At 35.1% G+C, this 24,847-nt stretch overlaps 1 protein-coding gene across 4 annotated transcripts in view; it reads left to right on the top strand.

Moving 5' to 3' along the window:
* The first annotated feature begins 2,602 nt into the window (after positions 1-2,602).
* The window catches only part of arhgap21b (Rho GTPase activating protein 21b), a 104,821-nt gene continuing 82,576 nt past the window's right edge, over positions 2,603-24,847 (top strand). For all 4 annotated transcript variants that reach the window (XM_056473682.1, XM_056473664.1, XM_056473672.1 and 1 more), the window contains exons 1-2: positions 2,603-2,829; positions 4,861-5,040. In XM_056473682.1, the coding sequence (XP_056329657.1) occupies positions 4,966-5,040 (75 nt within the window). In that variant the 5' untranslated portion in view covers positions 2,603-2,829; positions 4,861-4,965. The remainder of the gene's footprint in view (positions 2,830-4,860; positions 5,041-24,847) is intronic.

The following is a 24,847-nucleotide window of genomic DNA, read 5'->3' as shown; positions in this document are numbered from 1 at the left end:
ATTTTTTCTTCTGGAGAAAGTCTTATTTGTTTTATTTGGCTGGAATAAAAACAGATTTTAATTTTAAAAAACTATTAAGGTTAAATTATTAGCCCCTTTAAGCTATATATTTTTTGATTGTTTACAGAACAAACCATCACTATACAATAACTTAATAACCTGCCTAGTTAACTTAATTAACCTAGTTACGCCTTTAAATGTCACTTTAACCTGAATACTATCTAGTGAATACTATTGAAAAATATCATATAATAAAATATTATTCACTGTCATAATGGCAATGATAAAAGAAATCAGTTATTAGAAATAATTTATTAAAACTATTATGTGTAGAAATTAGAAATGTGTTGAGAAAACTTATCTGAAATTGGGGAGAGAAAAAATAATAAAAGAAATATATATCTATATATAATATATATATATATATATATATATATATATATATATATTATATATATATAATATATATATTTGTATAGTATTTTGTAGTGTAACCATTCGGATGCTCACAGTTGACAGTTAAAAACACTTTTATTATTTAAATTGTTACAATCAATATTAGATGTTTTATTTGTATCACTGAGATATAGCTTTGTGGTTTTTATTGGTAATTAATTTGTTTTTATATTTTCACTTTAATTTATATTAAGTTTTAGTAATTTTGTTTGTCAAGTAGATTTTCTTAAATTGTTTTTCTTATTTTGTTATGTCACGTTAAACAAAAAAAAAGTATGTTTAATTTTTTATGGTAATTCAATTCAGGTTGTAACTTATTTTTAATAGTAAATAGTAGTTAACGTTTAATTGACTTTGATTGCGAGGTTAGAGTTGTGTTTAACTATAATAATCCTAATTTAATTTTTATATAAGTTTAAGTAACTTATATAAGTTTTTTTGTTTTTAAAACATCTCTGTCATTTTTAGTTTGAAATGTATTCAAGTAGCCTACATCGAGTTGAACTAAATAAAAAATTGAAACACTTGCTTGTTGACTTCATCCATTCATTTTCTTTTCGGCTTAGTCCCTTTATTAATCAGGGGTTGCCACAACAGAATGAACTGTCAACTTATCCAGCATATGTTTTACGCAGAGGATGCCCTTCCAGCCGCAACCCAACACTGGGAAACACCCATACACTCTCACATTAACACACACTACCAGCCAATTTAGCTTATTCAATTCACCTATACCACATGTCTTTGGACTGGGGAAATGGAAGCACCTGGAGGAAACCCACGTGAACAGGGAGAACTCTGAACACACAGAAATGCCAACTGACCCAGCGACCTTTTTGCTTTGAGGTGAGCATGCTACCCACGAGATGGGTAAGATGTTAAGATGTTGGCTCGACATTGTATTTTGGTCACTTTCTAACACAACCTAAAATAAACCAAATATCAACGTCATTTGGCGTTGTTATTGGACATCAAAATAAGATTGTCCTTAGACGCTGGCTAGACATTGAATTTTGGTCACCTGACATCATGACCTAAATGTAACCTAATATTAACATCTTATGACGTTGTGTGTCTGCTGGGCAAAGACTAAATGCACTACAGAATGTTACGTTTACACACATCCACAAAGTAAATGCATTAACCTTTCCCACTATTATAATTACTCACTACTCTTGAGTATTTTGAAAGGTCTACTTTTTACTCATACTTTAAGTAATATTTAAAACAGATAATTTTACTCTACTTGCACTACATTTTAAGGCAAGTAATGACACTTTTACTTAAGTATGATTTTTCACTACTCTTTCCACCACTGGTGGTAGAAAGTAGGGAAGTATACAGTAATACACACATTACAAACATAAATACAAACAGTACATACATTATATTTACTGTCTCTCAGGCTATGAAACACCGATCCACACATATCTGGCAGCCACTGCTGCGGTCTGTCCCACTCATACACTGAAAAAAAAATATTCAAAGATGATTCCTTGGATTTACTCGATTTTTTTACGTTAAGTGGTTTTAAACAATTTATTTGGGCTGAATTTAAACAAACAAATTAAGTTGAACATTGCTCAATTTAATTTGTTTGTTTAAATTCAACACAAAAAATAGTTTGCAACAGTTTTGCATGCAACACTTTTTTCAGTGTATAATAGCCTATATTTAAATTTGTTCCTCTTCAATCATGTTTACAAAGGTAATGTAGTTTATAAGTTTGTTGAAATATGTGTCTCGAATTGATTTAAAGTGTTGGCAGAGTTGACTATAGCTGAATTTAATTTCTTTTTGTTGATGTTAAGTAATATGTATGGAGGCTTAATGGTTCTAGATTTAGATAACTATAAAACCCCTGATTGTAACTAATATATGTATAAGTATTGTTAACAAATGGAAGTGTATAGTTACACAACAGTGGGTTAACACTTTAAGAATGTATTGTTCATAAGAAGACGTGTTGAGCATTAGGAAAACTGAAGTATAACAAGCAAAACAAACACTTGATATGGATAACAGATTGTTTGGGGAAAGCAGTACATGTAACAACGCGAATCATTGGCTGAAATTTAAACGTGAGTTGTTAAAACGAATCTGATTGGGTGTGGGCTCAGACAGCTTGCGAGAGGGTGGCGTTTCCAAGGATTCCGAGTGCGTTCGAGCTCCGATCCAGCGAGTCCGCGCGCGTGTGCGTCGAGTTGGACTGGGGAATAGGGAAACTTTCGGACTGTTTTTATTCGCATGAAATACTCGGAGTCAGGACAGGGCACGGATCTATCCTGTCGTTGAGACTATTCTGACGAATTAACGAGTTTTTGGTGCGCAATGGGCGTTTACAGCGTTACATCAGCGCTTTATTTCCAACAGGTAGGTGCTGGCTAGCCATTACAATACCAGTTAGCCTTTACTTTGTTTTGCTAGCTATTCATGCTAATCACAGCTCAAGGTTTTCTATGTTGCTCAAAGCGCTCAAACTTTATTCAACACGCTGCTGACTTTATGAGTTAACTCATGAAAATGCAGCTTGGCACTTTTAAAGTGTTTATAAACCCAGTCTGTTGTGTTTTAGTACACGACTCAATTCACGGCAGAAAGTTTCCAGCGCTGTTAGCCACTCACACACACACACACACACCAGTTGAGTCTGACCACACCAGATCAAACCTCTCCGCTAAAAATCCGATTAGGCTGTCTATCCTGGGTTATCATTGTATTTTAACAAGATTAAACATGTTTAATTAGCTGGTGTGTTTGACATTTCCCAGTTCGAGCTTTTAATGAAGAAAACGGGTGGCACATGAAACCATGTGGCCGAAGGACTCGCGTTTTGCTGGAATAAGCGATTTTAGGGCGTTTATGTTGGCCTTAGTCTATTGGTTACTTTAAGACACCTGTCAATATAGTAACCAAAACTACGAGAATAATGTTTACCGAATGTGCAACGAAACTGTGAAGTTGTTTAGAAATACTATGTAGTCTCATTTGAAGTTTAGAAGTTGATGATTTAACTAAGGCAGTGAAAACAAAGCGCGATCACAAATGTAAACATCCTAAAAGTCAATAAATATTATTGCTATGATCATGACTGACAGGGCTTCTGCGGCTTTTGTGTTTTTTAAATTCTTCAGTGTATCGAAGAGGAAAACCCTAAATTCATTAAGATATTAAATTCATTGAGAAAAAAATCCTTAAATTTAATAAATAAAATTTAATATGACACGGAAATGTTAAATTAAGCCTTAATTTTATTTAAAAAAAACAAAAAAAAATAGGTGTCTATTATTGAAGCAATAATAAAAATCTCTTGCAAATATATACAGTGCTCAGCAAATATAAGTACATCCCTCACAAATCTATCTTTTAAATTCATATTTTCATGCTCCAAAAAAACATTGCCTATATTCACTGAGAAATGAATGAAAATGTTCATTTTCACAATGGGGTGTGCGCCATTAAGCTGATCACTGTATATATTTTTAAAGGTTTTTAGCTAAAATAGATTTACAAATCTTTATGGTTTTACCATAGCTTCTCGCCATTAAAAAAATAAACATCTTTCATTGAGTTACAAAAATGATCTTTAAATTAGGTCTTTTATTTTTATTTCTGAGAATGCTGGTAATCATTAACTGAAAGTTAAATGAGAAATTCTATGCAAATGTCAACCTTGCCATGAAAAAAATTAGGTTTTTACCAAAATACTAAAACCGTTTCTACGTTTAGTGTAAGCAAGTATTTTAGTACTTTAGAAATACTCAAATGTCTTTTAAACAATTGTCTCTTAAAAATGTTTTTAAACAATTGTATTTGATTTACAAAGCCGCATAAGTGGAAATTTCACGTCTGTAACATGCGTAACGCAGATGTGTCACATTCATAGCAAAGCTTTTTTCTCATAAATACAAACATAAAATCAATCATGTTTGTGGAGAGTCAGCTCTTCTCCTTTTGATTAGCATTCTTTTTTGGGGGGGTTTGCAGTTTAATTCACAGAATTTCTACAAAGCATGTTGGATACTGCATATATAATATATATATTATAATATATATATTATATATATATATATATAGATATATATATATCATAATTATTATTATTTATGTATTTCTATCTTGTGTATTTATTACTGTTGATGACTTTTAATGGTTAGAATAGGTTTATAATTATAGAAAAATGTTATTTATAAAATGTGGTAAACTTGTTTTTTTTGTTGATATGGAAATAAACTCAATTCTCTCTCTCTGTTCTCCTACTTACTTTAGTCTGAAAAGTGTTATTGACTCTCATTAAACCTACAGAAACCCTGTTTGTTAACTGTTTCTGAAGATGTTTTTAAAAGTGTAACAAAATATGTCTAGTAGTATCAGTGAAGTTATGTTTGCTTTTTGCTCTCCTAGGGTCTTTTACCCAAACATGTGGAAAGTCAAGTCTTGATGGATGTTGAAGTGTGATCTCTGAGCTGACATGAGGAGGTTTCTCTAGATGTGGGCTTCAGTGGTGAAATGATGGCATCACATTGGAGGAACTCAGGCGATGAGGATGAGCTGATTTATTCTGGCGGGCTTCCACACTGTGAGGTGAGACTCGTGGTTAATGTTACTGGACGCTTACTAAAGGGGTAACTCCCTTCCCCCTGGTTATGGATCATGGGTCATCTGTGTGTGCACAGTTCATGTGATGTGACCCATGACTGGGTCATCAGAAAAGTATTTGCATACTGTACACACAGAGCCTGTATTTCTAACTGTCGACAATAGGGCTGCACGATATTGGAAAAATCGGACATTGCGGTATGATATGAATATAATTTCACCAGATGATTTGAATGACTCTATTTATGAAGATTTCAATTAAATTTAGATAAATTAGGATCAAGTCTTTTTCTATGCAGTGCACATGCATAACATATAATAAGTTACAAGCAAAATAAATAAATAAACAGTGGTTTATGGTTTTCAACTACAGAAATTGAACAACCCAATGTAAAATGGTTGTCATTTGTATAAATAAATTTTTTTTTATTACTTTAATTATTAATCTAATCCTGCGATGTGACTTGTGGATACACACATTCCAATTTTGAGAATAAATTTATAATATAGCAAGAAAGAAAGATGTATAACAAAGAAATAAAGAAAAAGAAAGGAATAAAGTAAAAAGAAGAACAAAAATTAAATAAAGAAAAAAGAAAGAAGTAAACAGAAAAAGAAAGAAAAAGAAAGAAGTAAATAGAGAGAAAGAAAGAAAAAAGAATAGAAAGAAAAAACAAATACAGACAGAAAGAAAATGAAAGGAAGAAAGACGTAAAAGAAGTAAAAAAAATGTAAATGATAGAAAAAAGAAGTAATAAAGAAAGAAAAAGAAAGAACAAAGACAGAAAGAAAAAAGAAGGAAAAAGAAGGAAATAAAAAGAATGTAAAAGAAAAAAACTAATTAAAAAGAAAGAAGAAATGGAAAGACAAAAAGAAAAAAAAGAACAAAGGTAAGAGAGAAAACCAGAAGAAAGAAAGAAATAAACAAAGACAGACTGAAAGAAAATAAAAATAAATAAAGAAAGAAGTGAAAATAAGGAATAAAAAAAAGAATATAAAAGAAACAAAGTAAAAAAAGAAAGGAGTTAAAGAAAAATGAAAGAAATAAAGGAAGAAAGAAACAAAGACAGACAGATAGAAAGAAAATGAAAGAAATAAAGGAAGAACTAAAAATAAAAACAAAGAAGAATAAAAAAAATAAGAAAGAACTTAGGAAAGAAAGAAAGAAAAGTAAAAAAGAAGTAAAAGAAAGAAACAAAGAGGTAAAAAAGAAAGAAGTTAAAGGGGAAATGAAGCACTCAGTCAAGTTTACCTTATTTTTACATTGGATTCCACTTAAACGTCACAGGGATAGTTGAGTTCCCTCCGCTGAACAGAAACAATGGAAGTAAAGGAGACTGTAAAGCCCAATTTAACCCAATGCATGAAGTTGTGGATGTGGAGCTGCTGCAAATACAAGCATCAGATGTGTTTCTAATATAAAAGTATAGATATTTATTCTATTTGTCTTTTTCCCCCCTTTTAATTACTGATCAATTGATGCGCTTTGATTTAATCTCTGTATTACACTGCCTGACTGCCTGTCTGGGTTTCCACCATGTTTGTAACCGACTGAACACAGATACTGGACAGTCTAATTATCCCAATGCATGAAGTTGTGGAGGGGCATCACAGAGCTGCTACAAATACAAGCATTTAAGTCTTCAGTTGTCCATTTTCCTTTTGTTAATACTGTTCGTGTGATGCGCTGTGATCCTCACACGCTGCTCCAGCGCTGCATGACAAGGGCATTTACATTCAGACTAATGCAATGGTTAAAATCATACATGACTTCACGCTTTACTAAGTCACAACTGTGTGGGTTATGTCAAGACATATTCCCTTATCAAGTCGATCAACTCGATCTCTCAACATGTATGAAGGATAAAAACCTGCCACAAGAAACACCGCGCTGATCTTAGTTTGGTTTGAACACGAGCAGAGGTGAGGGGGGGCTGCAGTGAAAAGTGAAAGTACCCGCCCCCATTACGTCACCACCGGACCTAGTTAAAATCGCAGTCAGTCAGGCAGCATAATACAGAGTGAATCACTACTGACGTAATCACGTAATCCCAATCCCGGGTTCCCATGGGTCATGGCATTTTAAAAGTTCTATGCTATGTATTGAAAGTCTGGGAATATTATATTCAGAATATATAAATCTTGGCTCAGTGATTAGCACTGTCGCCTCACAGCAAGAAGGTCGCTAGTTTGAGTAGCGGCTGGATCAGTTGGCATTTCTGTGGGGGGTTTGCATGTTCTCATCGTGTTCGCGTGGGTTTTCTGTGCTTCGGTTTCCTCCACAGTCCAAAGACATGCGGGTATAGGTCAATTGAATAAACTAAATTGTCTGTAGCGGATCTGTGTCAATGAGTGTATGGATGGTTCCCACTACTGGGTTGCAGCTGGAAGGGCATCCACGGTGTAAAACATATGCTGGAATAGTTAGTGGTTCATTCCGCTGTGGCAATTCCTGATGAATAAAGGGACTAAGCTCAAGGAAAATGATTGAATGAATATATAAATCTTGTAAAATAGGGGATTTTAGTTTGTCATTTTTAATTTGACTTCATATTTATCAAATGCAATTTTTCTATACAGTGTATTTTTTTCCATATTTTGTGATGTGTTATGCCTACACTACAACAGACAAATAAGGTGGATGGTTTACGAAAAACCCGTTTTTTTCTTTGAAATTCAGGGAATTTTTCATTCGGTTTAAAGTGGGCATTTTTAATTTGTTTACAAGGACCAGGCTGTAATTTCACAGTCAGAAACTAAATCAAGAATAACAACAAACTTCCAAAGATGGCAAAAACTATAGATGTCCATGTTGATGAGTGCCTCTGTGAGCTGATGTCTGCTACTATTTTAAATATATACAATTTCACATATTGTCAATTGAGTATTGAAAAGGTATGCGTTTGACTGTTCAAATGTATACACAAAAAACACCTATACGTTGGGCTTAATAGCTTTTTGATTGAGATCATCTAATGTCCAAAAGTATTTCTCACCAGTTATGAAATATAATTTATCAATTTGCATATACATGAATACAGCACAGGCCCTTTTAGATGAATTAGCCTCTATTTAAAACTCCATTTGCCACAGATTTTGAAATTTTCACATTATGTCACTACAGATTAAAAAAAGTTGTAGTTGTGATTTTATCTTTGAACTTTGCAAAGCTACTTTTTAGCACAATTTACTTCACTTTAGATTGGTTCATCCAAATACTATTTATTTAAGTAGTTCTAAACGTTTATGACTTACTACTGGTTTCTTCAAAATGTCTTCTGTTGTGTTCAACAGAAAAAAAAAAAAAAACTCAAACAGGTTTGGAACAAGTGGAGGTTACCTAAACTCTGACTAAACTATCTATTTATGTGCTGCAAGAGCATAATAAAAAAAAATAATGGCAAAAATTCCCAGGATTTTATTATCACATCCTGGGAAACACCGTCATTCATAAGGAGTTATAAACCAAATATAAGTGAGGTTGTGAATAGATAATTAGTTTAATTTCTTTAATAGTAAAAACATATTAAAAAAATATTTTAAAAAATATAATATATATATTATATTATATAATATATAATACATTAAAAAAAAAAAAAAAAAAAAAATATATATATAATATATATATATATATATATACCTAAACCCCTTGGATTAGTCTCCTGCAAGTAAAAAAAAAAATAGATTTAAAATATAAATGTACCACCAACAATGTTTGCTAGGAAGTGATAGTGTTGTAATAGTCACATTGAGATGGTGTTTTTATGAATCCAAAAGTTGGGATGTTCTGTGTTCCATTGGTAAAGTCCCTGCAGAAACCTGTTGTTCAGTTCATTGGATTGAACTAAGTTACTCTGTTGTGCAGTCTGTTTTTGTTGAGTCACTGAATGGTGTGGAATGCACAAGCTCTGTTGCTTCCTTATCCAAATCTGATCATTGTTCCTGAATGGCAGTTGTTTAAGCACCCATATTTTAAAGAAATTAAATTTTCCAAACTTTTGGTGTACGATGTTTTTCATGCATTGCTGCCACTCTCTTTGTTTAATGGTTATATCACTGAGGTTTTGTTTATAGCCATGTGTGCTAAATTTGTTTTCTAATGTGGTGAGTTTGCATATCAAAAAGCAGTCACTTGGAAGTGGTTGAAGGTTCTTAGCTTGGTTAATGGTTTGACTGTTGATGAACTCTGCCGTTTACATTTTGATACATGTGTGTTTCAGCAAGAAACAAGTCTGGATTTTACCACATTTTCAAAAGTCTGGAATTTATTTGCTGTCTAAAATTCCTTTTTAGCTCAAAAGAAACATGAAAGACTGTAATCTTTAATCATAAGTGTGTGCTGCAGGAGAAATGAAATTCTTTGGATGCTCTTGAAGGAAATTCCCTGGCAGGCTTTCTTGCAAGCAAGGGGCTCCGTTTATCTGCAAGCAAGCTGTGGGGGGAAGATTTCTAAACAGTCCTGAACCACACAGTCAGATTGCAGAGCAACTACTATGCAAACAGCTGGTGTGAAACCTCTTCCTTTGAACACATGGTCAATGTGGGGACCATCTTAATGCTGACGCCATCAAATTAAACGAGCAGTATTTCTTTTGGTGTGTAGTTTGATTTTTTTTTATTTCACATTTATTGACCTGGCCTCAATTTAAAGTTGTTTTTGTTTTTTTTATCTGCAAGTTTAACACTGACCATCTTTACTAGGGCTGTAAAGATGGGAAAACTTAAATTGCTAGGTTTAGATTTTCTGTATATTTATTTTTGATATGAATAGCTCTGTTTGGAAAGAATTAATTATTTTAGATCAACTTGGATGATTTTGTAGGGGAGTGCACCTGCATTAAATAAACTAATTACAAACATGGATAAATACAATAGAGGAAATAAAGAAGTGAACGAGTCTAACACCATAAACTGTCTAAACAACCGATTTCGCTATTAACAGCGATTTAATATGTCACGCTTATTCGTAAAGGCTTTTCAACACTGAATTTCTGCACGAAACCAAACTGCTGCAACTAACAAAGTTACGTCCAACTAGCACACAGTTGGCGTTTTCGAGATTGTACACAGCGTCTAATACCCAAAGCACACTGGATTAACTATGGCTGAGGCTATTAACTAAGGTCCGTTCACATATTGCATGTTTGGCGCACACAAGTTTGTTATATCCAATGGAGGGCGCGGCTCATGCTTTTGAGGGTGCACCTGAAAGAATGCCGCGAGTGCACCACAAGTCATGTGACAAGAACTGAACCAATCAGCTTCATACATTTGTATTGATATACACAATTTCTACTCCAAAGAGGAAAATACAAAATGAAAAATACCAAGCAATTTTGTAATATAGTACCAAAAAGTACCAAAGGAACCTGGCGCTGTTCCCCAGCTATCGCAGTTCATTTGGCATATGTGAATCTGGCTATCGCGCTCGGATCTGTGGCAAAACAATCGGTCTGAGATCGCCTGAATGTGGTTGTCTCTGTTTGATTGAAATGAACTCAATACGATCCAACAAACTAATGAACCAGGCTGTATCACAGTGTATTATGGATATGTAATAGACATATATACAACTATATGAATAGAGAATTATGAGTAGGGCGGGATGTAATTCCTACCGGTAAATGTGCGTAAATGAAAGCATGCTGAACTATTACCTAGAGCTGTTTATCCAATAGGAAAAATTGACGAAATTGCAGTCTTAGTTTATCTGTTATTCCTCTCTATAATGTAAAGCCTATAATGCATAACTCTAGCCAATGGCTATGTATGAGAAAGTCTTACCTCTCTGATTTATATTTGCTGACGGTGTCACCATTCAAAATTAAAGTGCAGCTTTTTGCTTGTAATGTCTTATTGTTCATTGTCATAAATTAAAATAAGGACGCATGACAGCTGAGCGGAACTCTGAAAATGAACCCTGAAACTCTAATCAGTGTGACGAGATTTTACTCGTACGTGACTTGCTTTAGCTATTTTGGTCCGTTAGAAACTTTATAGTATAAAAGCGAATCAAAGAAGAACAAAAATAATCATGTAACAATATTAATCCCTGTTTCGGAACAAAATATTTCATCTACAGGTGTGAAAGCACCCTCAGACAAAGGTTCAGCAGCCTTTGACTACATTTGTTCTCTTTATAAGGGAAATACTTAGCTAATAGATTTACATTAGACAAATACATTTTTATTTATTCTTATTTTTATTTGTTTATTTATTCTTAAATTTGTAATTTAACCTTCGGCACCCAGCTGCTAGAAAAAACAAAACATAAAATAAAATTTTTTACACTGTGGTCAACTGTAATCCAGACTGGATTTGTTCTGCTGAGTGAGGGAATGACATTGGTGATTTGGTTTCACTTTTTGTTTGTTTTACTCAAACACTTTGCAAAGGCAGTTTTTTTTATTAAAGTAGGCTGAATGGGGAAAAAGGTAAGCGAGTTATGGTGATTTATGTCTGGGTTTCATGCACTGCTGTGGTATTAGTTCACTCCCATGAATCAACATTTTTGTGCTCAGCCTCCCGAATCTTTCCACTGGCTTTCTGAATGAAGACCTTTGTATAAACTCATGTCCACGTTCATGGCAGGTTGAAGGTCATCTATTTATAGAATCTGACGATTAGTGTTAACATCGGCCCTCCCCTTTAATCTAATATCTGGCACTGTTTTTCTACTGAAATGGAGTCAGGGGACGGGATGTCTCTTTGCTGCCGGTGGTAGGTCTGTCTTCATTAGGAGTTTCCAACTGAGTGATGATGAGGAAGGGGAAACCTGTTGCCTACATGTTGATTAGATGAGGCAAAGATTTCATTAGTGAATGGGAAGATTTAAGTTTTTTTTTTTTTTTTTTACTGTGCATGTTCTGTTTGTCTTTGATTAGTAACTTTATTCCTGTCTAGTTTATACTTAAGTGACTCAATTTATGAACGGTCCCCATTGAAAATAACATGAGCTCATCGTACTTGGCCTGCAGCTGTGTTACTTATTTTTTGAAGCTTTAAGACTCATTATGTATGGAGACGAGCAAGCTTTGGAAATCCACAGGATTGTGTCTGCTCTTTTTACATTTAAAGGTGCTGTATGTTAGGGCTGGGCAGTATATCGAGTTCTGGGGATATATCGATATGATTCCCCAATGTGATGCGGTATTATCCAATATATTTCATCTCGATATGGTTTGAGGCCACACGTGCGCATTCTGTGCGAAACAGACCACTCCAAGGTAACACGCGATCTCCACTTGCACAAATGAGCGCATGCGCAAATGAATGATTCCCTCCATGAGTCATACAAAAGATTTGTTCAAAATAAACGAATCGTTCAAGAACGACCCATCATGTCGGCGTCAGTGTTGTAGTGATTAGTGCGTCGACACATACACTCTGGTGCTCATGGTGACCTGAGTTCGATTCCCGTCCATAATGCTTTCCTGTCAATAATCTCTACTGTCATATACATTAAAGGTGATATGGAGGAACATGCAGTGCCGGTGTTGTATCGAAATCTGACTCCCCTCGCCTGCATGCACGTCACACAGCGGCTGCAGCTGTCACAGCGGTTTATCAGAAACCTTTTCTCGATCATTTCTTGCGCAATTGACAGCAAGAATGAAGTGTAGAAGCCTTGACAAATTCACAAATTGACAGCTCCTGAATGTGTTAAAAAAAATTAAAAATGGGACAAATTTATACCGCATTTCGAAAGTGAAACCACCTCATATTCACTGATTATAAGTTATAAGTATTTATTACATAACGGTCTCTTCTTTACATTTATGTTTATAACACATTAACTCTGCGTTCTGGTCTGTCTGTAATGACTGTTTACATTTATATGCTTAACCAGCATTTCATCACAGTACTCTGAAACAATTTTGTTCCTTCTCATATCTATGGTCTATACGTTTTAATCTTCTTATTTAATATGAAGTAAAACAAGTTTAGTCAAAACAAAATAAAAGGTGTAGGATTTTTTACATGGAGTGAAAGACTTCTCTTTAGATATCTTTGATATGTGCACTGTTTAATAATTGTGCACAATACATGCATGTGTAACTAAAAACATATATAGCTGATTTAATTGTTGTTTATAAATCACACAACTGTGGTATATAGGACTACTTATAACAACACTGTATTTGTGACATAAAATATTGTGTTTTAAATTGACATTCAATGTGGTTCTTTTCTATCATACAGTAATTTTTATTGTGTTACTATTTAAGTGTTTTCCTTTTTTTGCTCTGACAATGTAGATATGTTTTCTATGGTTCTGTTTACTTTGTTATTTGCACAACAGCACAGTAGTGCTGTGTATAGTTTTTTTGTGCAGCTGTTTTTTTTTGTACAGCTGTTTATTTGTGAACAGGGGGGAAACCCCTGTGTTTGAATTATATTTTGCTCAAATGTTTAATAAAGGCTTTAACTCTCAGTAGCCATTCATGGAAAATACTGGATATATATTGTATACCGTCATTCCTCCTAAAAATACCGAGATATGATTTTTTTGCCCATATCGACCAGCCCTACTGTATGTAAGTTTTTGAATCTTCTAAAGCATAAAAATACTATCATATGTTTGCAGATGTTAAAGAAACATGCTAAGTGAACATTCTTGTTTATCTGAAAAACAATGATGAAGTCAGATATTCTGCTTTGAAAATTTGCACTACATGCTGGAACGTCTGTCTTTTGTTTTGGTAATTTTACCCGCTCAATGCCGCTCAATTAAGCCAATTATATTTCAGCACCCCAGGTTCTCTTGATGTGATTCATTCAGTCATGAAGGCTCTCAAAGCTTGCGTCCGTGACTGAAATGTGACCTCCGGTGGACAGTAGCAGCCTCTGAAAGGAGACGCAGATTCAGAGTTCCACATGAGGTGGTTATTAATTAGCAAATAATATAAATATTACAAATGTAAGCATTTGGTGAGCAGGTTACATTGTAACCCTGTGTCTTAACAATACACTTCAACAAGATTTGCAGTGATTAGCAATTGGGCTGTTTGAACCAGATGAAACACGACAGCTAAATACAGACATTCAGAAGCACAGAATAGTGCACTTGCTGTATGCTAAACGCTAGGGTTTTCGCTGTACGCGAAACGCTAAGGTTTACAATCTAATTACATATTAAACCTCTTTATCATTATTAAATGTACATGCTGAATCACTGATATGGTCACAGTTCTAAAGTTCAATTTGAAGCGGTTCATTTTATTTTCAAGATCTGAGGTTAACTATCTGCTGCTGCTTTCAGTAATATGGCAATAAATGTCATATAAAATGACATTCAAACTCAAATTATTAGCATTTAACACTGAATAAAGCACATGAGGTGTACCTGAGGTGATCATTGTCAGTTTTCTGTTGTTCAGCTGCAAAAAATAGAAGCTGTTTCTAAAATATAACTTTCAGGTGATGGTTAGGACAAAAACTCTATTCAATATGGAAAATATTCCTTCTATCACATGCTGTTGCTTTTATTTAGAACACGATTTAAATCAGCCTTTGTTTGTGTCATCAATCTGGCAACCAGGGGTGCAATATCTCGTTCAACTACTGGGTGTGAAACTTGCATACTGCACCTTTAAAGAAAGTCTATTGTTACAACTGAACAGGCGGTCAAGTTTCAAAAAGTACAGAAATGCGTATTGTATGTTGGTTTGTTCACACTTAGCATGTTTGGTTTGATTAAAACAAACTTTGGTGTGATTGCTGTATTATTTCAGTTCATTTGAATTGAATTGTGAATGGTAGGGTGGGGGAAATGGATTTTAAGGTGCAGTGCACGATTCAATGGTTAAATTGTTCTCTTATATCTAAACAGAAGGTATGTGGTAAGTGCAAAAAAAATCTTCAGAAATAGTTTTACAAGCCTGTTTAGAACCCTGGGATTTACCTTTTACCTTTACCTTTTTTAATTGAAAGCTCTTTTTTTTCCTTATTTGGAAACGTGATAAATATTAATAAGCTAGTGAACTGTTCTCCCAATGAAGAGGACAGGTTTGTAATCTAATTAAGAAATATTAAACCTTACTAAAAGTTTTATTAAAAGTTATTTTATTATTAAAAGTTCATGCTGAGTGACTGATGTTATTGATTCGCACTGATTGGTTGCAGCAATTACATATTTACAACAGCCCATCAAAAGTGTGTCACGGAGTAATTCTTCAATTATTTAATAATGAAATTAACAAGTTATTGAATAATTAATGAAAATTATTAATAAATGTATTGTTATACAATATTATGTTAAAGCTAAAGCTTTAGAATTGTTAGCAGGGGTACTGAAGGTTGTTTTTCACATTACACTTTAACAATTAAGTATTTAAAGAGCCCATATTATACATGAAATAGGGTCATATTTAGGTTTTAAGGGTCTCCAACAACAGTCTAATATGCATGCAAGGTCAAAAAACACTTTCATGTTCTTATAATCTGCATTTATTTTTACCTAATTATCCCAGCGACTCCCATATGAATCGTTCAGCGATTCATTTGTACCTAAACCCGTCCTTAGCGCGAAGCTAATCTGCGCTGATTAGACCGATGACAGCCTGCTGTGATTGGTCGAAACTGACAGCCTTCAGCGCGAGACAAAGTGAAATGCCCAGCAGCTAATCAACAATATAAAAGTCGTCACAGTGCATACACGCTTTATAGTGTAAGGTGTGGATTTTGGCTGCTGGACTTAAAAAAACAGACGACAAACTATTTATTGAGCAAAAACTCCAAGAACTGGCGAGGAGCACGTCACCCTCTACCTGCTCTTTTCACACAGACGCACACACAAACACCTCCTGCTCCTCCTTGGAAGACACAAACACCAATAGAGAGGGAGACGTCCGCGACACCTTCCTCACCACCCCGCGTCCTGAGTTATATCTGCGACACTCCCGTCCTCACTTTGCTAACGGGTCACTTTTGTTTTCACTTTCGGGTTGAGGGCGAGGTGATCGTCCTTAACCTAGAGCGGGCAGTTCAGCTTGCTGAACCGGCCCTGCAACACACACACACAACCCTCACCGTTCGCCTAGACTAGAGTGCCAGTTCAGCTGCTGGGTGCAATTTAGACCGCTCCCTTGAACCTGAGCTGAAATATTTTGAAACTTGACCGTTGCATGTGTGTAGGAATAGCTGGCGATCCGTAAACAAAGCGAAACGCGTCGCGTTTTCAACATGGCTTACATGCGATATGAGAAAATAAAGAGTTAACCTGATACAGTACACGCGGTTACAAGTAACAAAACACAACTAAATACATAATGTGCAAGCTAGAGTAAACGAGGCAACAATTTTAATCGCACGTACTTACACTGGTAAAATGGGGGAAGAAACTGATTCATGATGCACTGATCCATGTTCTGACAGTCTTTACTGATCCTTCCTTTAAACAAACCAATGAAGGTCTTCTTTTAAGCATGTAGTTTCCAGAAGCACTCTGGTTATAATGCTGAGCTTTCATCTTTGGGTAGGCTGTCGATAGTATCCATCTGCACAGCCTGACTTCATTCCACCGGTCTCTCTCTGTGTGTGTGTGTGTGTGTGTGTGTGTTTGTGTGTGTGTGGGGCTTTTTTTCTGTGTTAGTGGGCGGGGTCGCAGGTTTCAAATCTCCCGGGTTTGCGCGCAACTACTTGTGTTTCGTAGCCGTGTCATCACGAAACACCTAATGACTCATTATCAAGACGACTCGTTTGAAGCACTATGAGTCGACTCCTTTATAGATGAATCAATAGTTTTAAACACTGTACACTTACAGATTTAAGCATTAGCTGGATATTTCACTTCACTTAGAGCCATGTTACACACTACATGGAAGGGCATTTTCAAAAACCCATAATATGGGCTCTTTAATATTTCATTTAAAAATGTTATTTATTGAGCTGCGTGAGAATTTATCCATTACACAAATACGATGTCAAATAGTATAAAATAGTAAGATTTTTCATTCTGTTATATGCACAAATAAAAAACGTAGACGTTACAAGCACTAGTCCAAAAAAAAAAAAGCATGCAAATAATTTGTAACTATGTAGATCCAAAACATAATACAAAATTAATGTGTTTTATAAAAGTCTGGTCACAAACGCTAGTCATTTCAATTACCAGACTGCTGTTATATAATAAATATTTGTTTAAAATGTTTGTTGGCAATTTTATTTATTTAATTTTAAACTTCACACATGCAAAACTGTATCATTGTACAGACCAATTTATTCATTTATTTTGATGCATTGTACTGCCCTGACCAGATTTCCGAGTGTATGGTCTTTTTTTTTTGGTTTATTATGGTGGGAATACCTATTTTGGGCATACATTTTTTACTGGTTTATCACTAACGATAAGAAATTGCACATCCTTATTCAATGCTGCAATCCAAACCTTGGTGTGCTGGAGGACTTGGGTTGCTTTCAAACCAAATTAAAACATGGGGCAAAGTAGGCACGTGCACAAATTATTTGACTTCAGATGTGTAAAACTATGCTAAAAAACATGTACAAATAAAAAACAGTAGGGTTGAATGCAAATTCTCACTCTCTTTATGTGGTGGTGTTTATAGAACAGCATGATTGTGTTTTTTTTTAAACATTTTTTTTTATAGCTAGTTCTGAAAACAAAGTAGCTGCACTGATGTTTAATATACATTATTATGCAGTGATTATCTGAAAAAGAACTATCATATAAACTTTTCAGAAAACAATGGAACTATCGTCTTGGCACTGTAAGCTTGATGCAGTAGTTTGTGTTGACAGTCTTATCGCAACAATGCTCCTGTCACTTGCCCCACCACTTCATTTCCATAGTACACTGAAAAAAATGTGTCTTCTTTTTTTTGTCCATTTTTTTTAATTTTTAAAATTATTTTTCTTCGGCTTAGTGTCTATTTCAGATGTCGCCACAGTGGAATGAACTGCCAGCTATTCCAGCATATACTTTTACACAGCAGATGTCCATCCAGCCGCAACCCAGTACTGGGAAAATAATTATTACATGGTCTTTTAAAACAAATGGGCATGCTGGAATTTATTCTGGTAAATGTGTTTCCATCATACTTTATGCACATTTTCTCTTATCCAGTTAAATTTAGCTAAATTCACCTTTATTTCTATAGCGCTTTTATAATGAAGTTTTCAGAGTTGAAGTTCAGTTCAGTGTAGTTTAATTTTCACTGCTAAAAGTTCAAACATTGAAGACCAAATCCATTGATGCGCAGCTCCACAAGTCACAAACTAAGCAAGCCAGTGGCGACAGTGCGAGGAACAAACTTCACCAATTGACGTGAAGGAAAGTGAAGGAAAAATGGCTCGTTTCCACTGACTGGTATGGTATGGTACGGTACGGTACGGTTCGGTACAGGTCACCTTTATCAGGCTTGCGTTGCCACTAACAAGGGTACCCTTTTGGTGGGCGTGCTGTATGACAGAAAGTTTCAGTCGACGTCATTCTCGCTCGAGGAAATGTCTACAATAAAGCTTCACAGGTCACTTACATATCATATGAAAAGCACTTCTCACAACACAGATGCTTTACACACATAAATACTTGTGTAGAAATGTTTATTACTAACTTTTCAATGAACATGAGTTGATTATAACTGCAGATCAAAGACAGTGCGAAACAGCCTACTGTAAACGTCTGTATATATATTAAATAACTAAATAAATGAACATATATAAACACATACAGCCCCTTACAGTCTCCGATATGTTCCCAACTACAGAAGAACTACTCACAGCAGACATTTTCGTCCGTATTTAGGTTCAAAACAACACAAATTATAGCCTACAGTCAGTGAAAACCTCTTATCTGTGTCTGTAATCTTCAGCAGCACATGTAGCCTTTATTAGACAGTAATTCCGTCATTCCCGCTTCATATTAGTCAAAAAGGTGAAGATAATAAGTTATACATGGCATTTTGTTCATGTTTGCTGTAAAATGTGCTCCTTTTTTCCGGCTTCTCCTTTGTTTTTTCCATGCTTCACTCTCGCGTTTGTCAGTGTCTGACAGGATCGGGTTTCAAAAGCACGTCAATAATCAAGCGCAGGTTATTATCATCAGCTCAAGAAGTTTGTTATTTCAGATATAATGTTAGACGCGCGCGAGCGCAAGGAAGAAAGCGAAACCGCTCGCGCCTCAGACTGGCTCGTAAAAACTACGGGGCACAGGGTAAATTTGCTCTTCTTGGATTTGTGGCTGTTCATCAAGACGACGACAAGGTTTGTTTGAGCCCAGATCGACCATGGCTCGTTATTATATGTATTTATAATTCCGCTAAAATGTCTTGCTGTGTTTTTCAAACATGGCGGTTTTTTTGTTTTCATTCTGGCTTGTTGCGTAAGCGAATGACGTATCTCTGTTAACCAATAGCGTTCAGCTGTGCGTGTGGCTTCGCCTTGTTTAGTACCCTTTCGAAAGGGTGCCGAAAAAGTGGTACGGTACGGTTCGGTTCGGTACGCTTTTTGACAGTGGAAACGGCCATAAAAGCAAACCGTACCGTACCGTACCACTCAGTGGAAACGGGCCAAAAAATCTAGAGAGAAACCAGGCTCCGTTACTCCTCTAGCCAAATTTATTGTTCTTTATTCATTCATCCAATAAAAAGTGTATGCTACTTACTTTTGCACTTGTTTTTTTATGTGCGTTCTAAAAATCTATGTACTTCTTGGTGTTTCCGTTTAGCATTTTTATGTGCAAATCTAAAATGTGCTTTAAAATAGGTGGATGGAATCATAGCTATTGTACTCTTTTTTTTTTTTTTTTTTTTTTTCATTGGTGTTAGTAAAAGCAATTGACACCCAATTGTTACTAATTTAAAAGTGAAAGTAATTAAATGGCTCACGGAATTTATCATTTATTTTTAAGTGCCCTGCCCCAGCAATACTGGTATTTCCATACTAAAAAAATTCTGGTTGCCTTTTTTTCAATAATTTTTTTTAATTGAATCAAATTAATCTTACAAGTCCATTGAACTTATATTATGTTAAACTGACTTAAAACAGCTTGCAAAACTTAAGTTAGATTAAGTTAGAACATAAATAACTTTGTTTAATAAGTGCAGTGAACTAAAAACATATGCTGTCATGACTAATTTATCATATAATATTTTACAGTGCAGCATTGACGCATTGATTATCCAGTGGGAAAATTGTCACCGTCACAACTCTACTTTACAGATTTGTTTAATAAATTCAATATTTTGAGTGTTTGTACAGTATTTTTAACATCAGGAATGGTAGACTTCTGCCAGTTAATTTTTAAAATACAGCCATAACCCACACAAGGCCATGAGTAAGTAAAGTATAGTTTACATTAGCTTGAGAAAGAGGTTTTCACAAAGTTAACTTGTGTGCTTTTAATTTTTTCTCCTATATTCATTTGTTTTTAACCCAAAACTACAAGCGATTGCCTAAACATGAGCTTTACTGCAAACTGCCCTTAACTAAAAGTCTTAAATCATACAAAGACTGGCTGGTTGTCAATCACAAGTTTGTAGCAATAAATGTCTGATTCTGATTTCGGGCTGGTTGATCAATCCATCTCTAATTAGAAAAAAGTCTTAGGCTTGGAGGTTCATAACTATTTTATTGTGCACCTCTGAAAATAATCAAAAGACCTCTGAAATGACCATCTGTAATATATGAGTCTAAGTAAATGATGACAGTATATGGGTCAATGTAAATGATGACACATTTTTAGGTTTGTAATGGAGTAGAATCTATGAGAAAAAGATTTTATGTACGTGTGTGTTTGTATGTATGTATACATCCCATTGTGGTACAATTATGTTGTGAAATGCATTTTTGGTAAATGAACGAGTTGGGTGGAGTTGGTCTCTAACTCATTTTTTTTCTCTGCTCAAGGCATTTTACTGGTTGACCACAGTTTCCTCTGAATAAAGCGACACTGTTGTGGTCACCTTTAACGCTTCCACCTGCTGTGTCACTTGTGGATAAAAAAACAGTTCCTAAAACACATTTTTATGCATTAATTGATTAAGAAAATGATTGTCCAAAATGAAAATTGCCATCATTGGTACCTTCATATTGGTAAAAACTTTCATTGGACTTTGTTCTGCAGGAACAAAGAACAAAAGATCTTTTAAAGAATACTTGTTCCATACATTTTTAACAGTTTGCTCTCATTGTATAGACAAATACACAAATGTTGCTGTAATGTCTTTGGTCTACACAAGGAAAAGTCAAAAAGGTTCATGTCCATACACCAGGCTTTCAGCATCGACAGCAGTTTATTCCAACACCAGTGAAAATACATGGCTCTTGGTGCCAATTTTGGTATCAAACAAAACACACAAAAAAAACATGTTAACTGAACAACACACTTTTTAAAATTAGCAATGTTGAATGACAGTTAAACAGTTTGAAAGGTGATCTGTTATTTGTTTGCTGCATAAATAAAAAATTCTGCTATATGTCAAATAATCATTTTGCAATCATTCTGTACTTCTCGGTGAACTATGGCAGTATATGTTGCTAATGCTAAACCTGAAACCATGTGCAAAATACCACATAGGAAGTTTTTACATAATACTCACTTGATAACTTCAGTCGAGTGTTTCAATTTTCCCATAGACTTGTATTTCCTGGGTTTCTTCTGGGAATATTTGGTTGTTCTGTGCATCTCTGTGCTGATCACGTTCACTGTACTTTCCTCCTATGATGTGCAAGCATTGTTGGGCAATAAGGCGTTACTAGTAATGTGTTACTGTAACAACATTACTTTTGACAGTAATACTGTAACGCATTACTTTTTAAATGTAGTAACTCTGTTATCTTTAAAATGCCAATCAACCACCGTAAAGAAGATGCATAGTGCATGATGCAGAGACTGAATGTGCGAGGTACACCACGTGTACGCGCGAGAAAGCCAGAGTGCACATGATATGGCCCATTTCCACTGAGTGGTACGGTATGGTACGGTACGCTTTTATGGCTGTTTCCACTATTTGGGCACCCTTTGCAAAGGGTACCTAGCACGACAAAAGGGTACCAAAAGGCGGAGCATGACGCGCAGCTGAACGCTTTTGGTTTACAGAGAAGCGTCACTTGTGCATACACTAGCAGAAGAATGAAAACAAAGAAACTGCCATTTTTAAATTACACAGCCGAGACATTACATGGTAGTACTATATGCATATAATAACGAGCCATGGTTGACCCAAGCTCAGACAAACCTTGTCATTGTCTTGATGTACAGCCACAAAGCCAAGAAGAACAGCTTCTCCTTTGTTTTTTCCATGCTTCACTCTCGCGTTTGTCAGTGTCTGACAGGATCGGGTTTCAAAAGCACGTCAATAATCAAGCGCAGGTTATTATCATCAGCTCAAGAAGTTTGTTATTTCAGATATAATGTTAGACGCGCGCGAGCGCAAGGAAGAAAGCGAAACCGCTCGCGCCTCAGACTGGCTCGTAAAAAACTACGGGGCACAGGGTAAATTTGCTCTTCTTGGATTTGTGGCTGTTCATCAAGACGACGACAAGGTTTGTTTGAGCCCAGATCGACCATGGCTCGTTATTATATGTATTTATAATTCCGCTAAAATGTCTTGCTGTGTTTTTCAAACATGGCGGTTTTTTTGTTTTCATTCTGGCTTGTTGCGTAAGCGAATGACGTATCTCTGTTAACCAATAGCGTTCAGCTGTGCGTGTGGCTTCGCCTTGTTTAGTACCCTTTCGAAAGGGTGCCGAAAAAGTGGTGCGGTACGGTTCGGTTCGGTACGCTTTTTGACAGTGAAAACGGCCATAAAAGCAAACCAAACCGTACCGTACCACTCAGTGGAAACGGGCCAAAAAACCTAGAGAGAAACCAGGCTCCGTTACTCCTCTAGCCAAATTTATTGTTCTTTATTCATTCATCCAATAAAAAGTGTATGCTACTTACTTTTGCACTTGTTTTTTTATGTGCGTTCTAAAAATCTATGTACTTCTTGGTGTTTCCGTTTAGCATTTTTATGTGCAAATCTAAAATAACGAGCCATGGTTGACCCAAGCTCAGACAAACCTTGTCATTGTCTTGATGTACAGCCACAAAGCCAAGAAGAACAAAATCTGCCTTGTGCTGTTGTTCTTTTACCAGCCCGTCTAAAAATGCGAGCGTTATCACTTTCTCCGATCAAATGTGTGCGCGTCTATATTTGAAATAACGAACTTCTTGAGCTGATGATAATATCGTGTGCGTGATTATTGAAGTGCTTCTGACACTCAGTCCTTTCATAAACAGTCAAACGTATGAGTGAAGCGTAAAAAAAACAAAGGAGAAGCTTGAAAAAAAAAACTAAAAACTATGGAGCGAATGATACTTTCAGCAACCTAAAGCATCAACAAACTGCCATGTATAACTATATTATCATCACCTTTTTGACTATTTTGCACTCAGAATGATGGAATTACTTTCTAACATGTGTTGGTGTAGATTAAATATACAGATGAGAGGTTTATAAGCCTATAGACCATTTTGAGGTATTTAAACAAAAACAATGTCCCCAGCATATTTCCTGTTTTACATTTTTATTTCTATAGCTTCCGAGAATCCAAAAAGAGCAACATATTGATAAATAATGTGATAAATAATGTTTAACGTTAAGTTGTGTTCAAATTGCCTCTTGTTACAGTTAGGATATAGTTTGATAACAAGCAGGAATTGTTCATGGGCCAATGACATGACCACATTGAAACGGTCTATATGTTACGTGTTGATTTTGAACCCAAATAACGACTAAATGTATGCCTTGTGTAGTTTTTCTGTAATTGGTAACATTAGGGACTGTAAGGGTCTGTATGTGTTCATATATGTTGCATTCATTTATTAATTTCATATAATTGCAGTAGGCTATTTCTCACTGTCATTGATCTGCAGTTTTAATCAAATCATGTTCATAGAAAAGTTAGTAATAAACATTTATACACAAGTATTTATGTGTGTAAAGCATCTGTTTTGTGAGAAGTGCTTCTCATATGAAACGTGAGGACCCGTACAGCTTTACTTTGACATTTCTTGAGTGAGAGTGACGTCGACTGAAACTTTCTGGTTCCCTTGGGACCCTTTAGGCAGTGGAAATGCAAGCCTGGTAATCGTGACCCATACCGTACTGTACCAGTCAGTAGAAACGGGGCTATAGAAGACCAGGTGCGCGCAAGAGAGGCCAAGTGTGCTCGCGAGAGAGATGAATGCGTGTGAGAAACCGCAGATATTATAAACGTTACTATTATTCATAACTCTTCTTATACTTGTTTGTTGTTTCAAATAAATAAGCATCTGTATAACAAAATTGGTTAGTTTAGTAGAAACAGTGACACATTTCTGTTATATTTCAGAACTCGTTATTTGAAATGTAGTGTTGTATTGCTCAGAAAAAAAATGCTGTGATTTATTTATTTTTATTGTTTTACATATTTTTATTGCTGTTACACAACAGCAGATTTTGCACTTTGAATATACACATCTTACTTTCCATAAGTTCTACCACGTTTAATCTGTGGTTAGTTTAAAAATTGCTCATAGTTTTCATTTTTAATTAGCTGTTATTTTTATTTATTTATTTTTTTTGTTTTATTTTTTTTGTCTTCTATAATAGCAGTATTTTGCTGCTGAGTTTCACCAAATTAATTCTGAATAAAAGTTCAGATTACTTTTGTTATTTCATAAAGGTTTTGTGTTTGTTGTATATTGTTGCTAGTTTTCATACTCCTGCTGTTAAAGAACATGTTTAAGGGTTAAATACCACAACTTTTATGATGCTAAAGCAATAATTGTTTCTGAATATATTAT

This window comes from Danio aesculapii, chromosome 2 (assembly GCF_903798145.1).
Source record: "Danio aesculapii chromosome 2, fDanAes4.1, whole genome shotgun sequence".
In the NCBI taxonomy this organism is placed as follows: Eukaryota; Metazoa; Chordata; class Actinopteri; order Cypriniformes; family Danionidae; genus Danio; species Danio aesculapii.
This window is presented reverse-complemented; position numbering and strand designations above follow the sequence as displayed.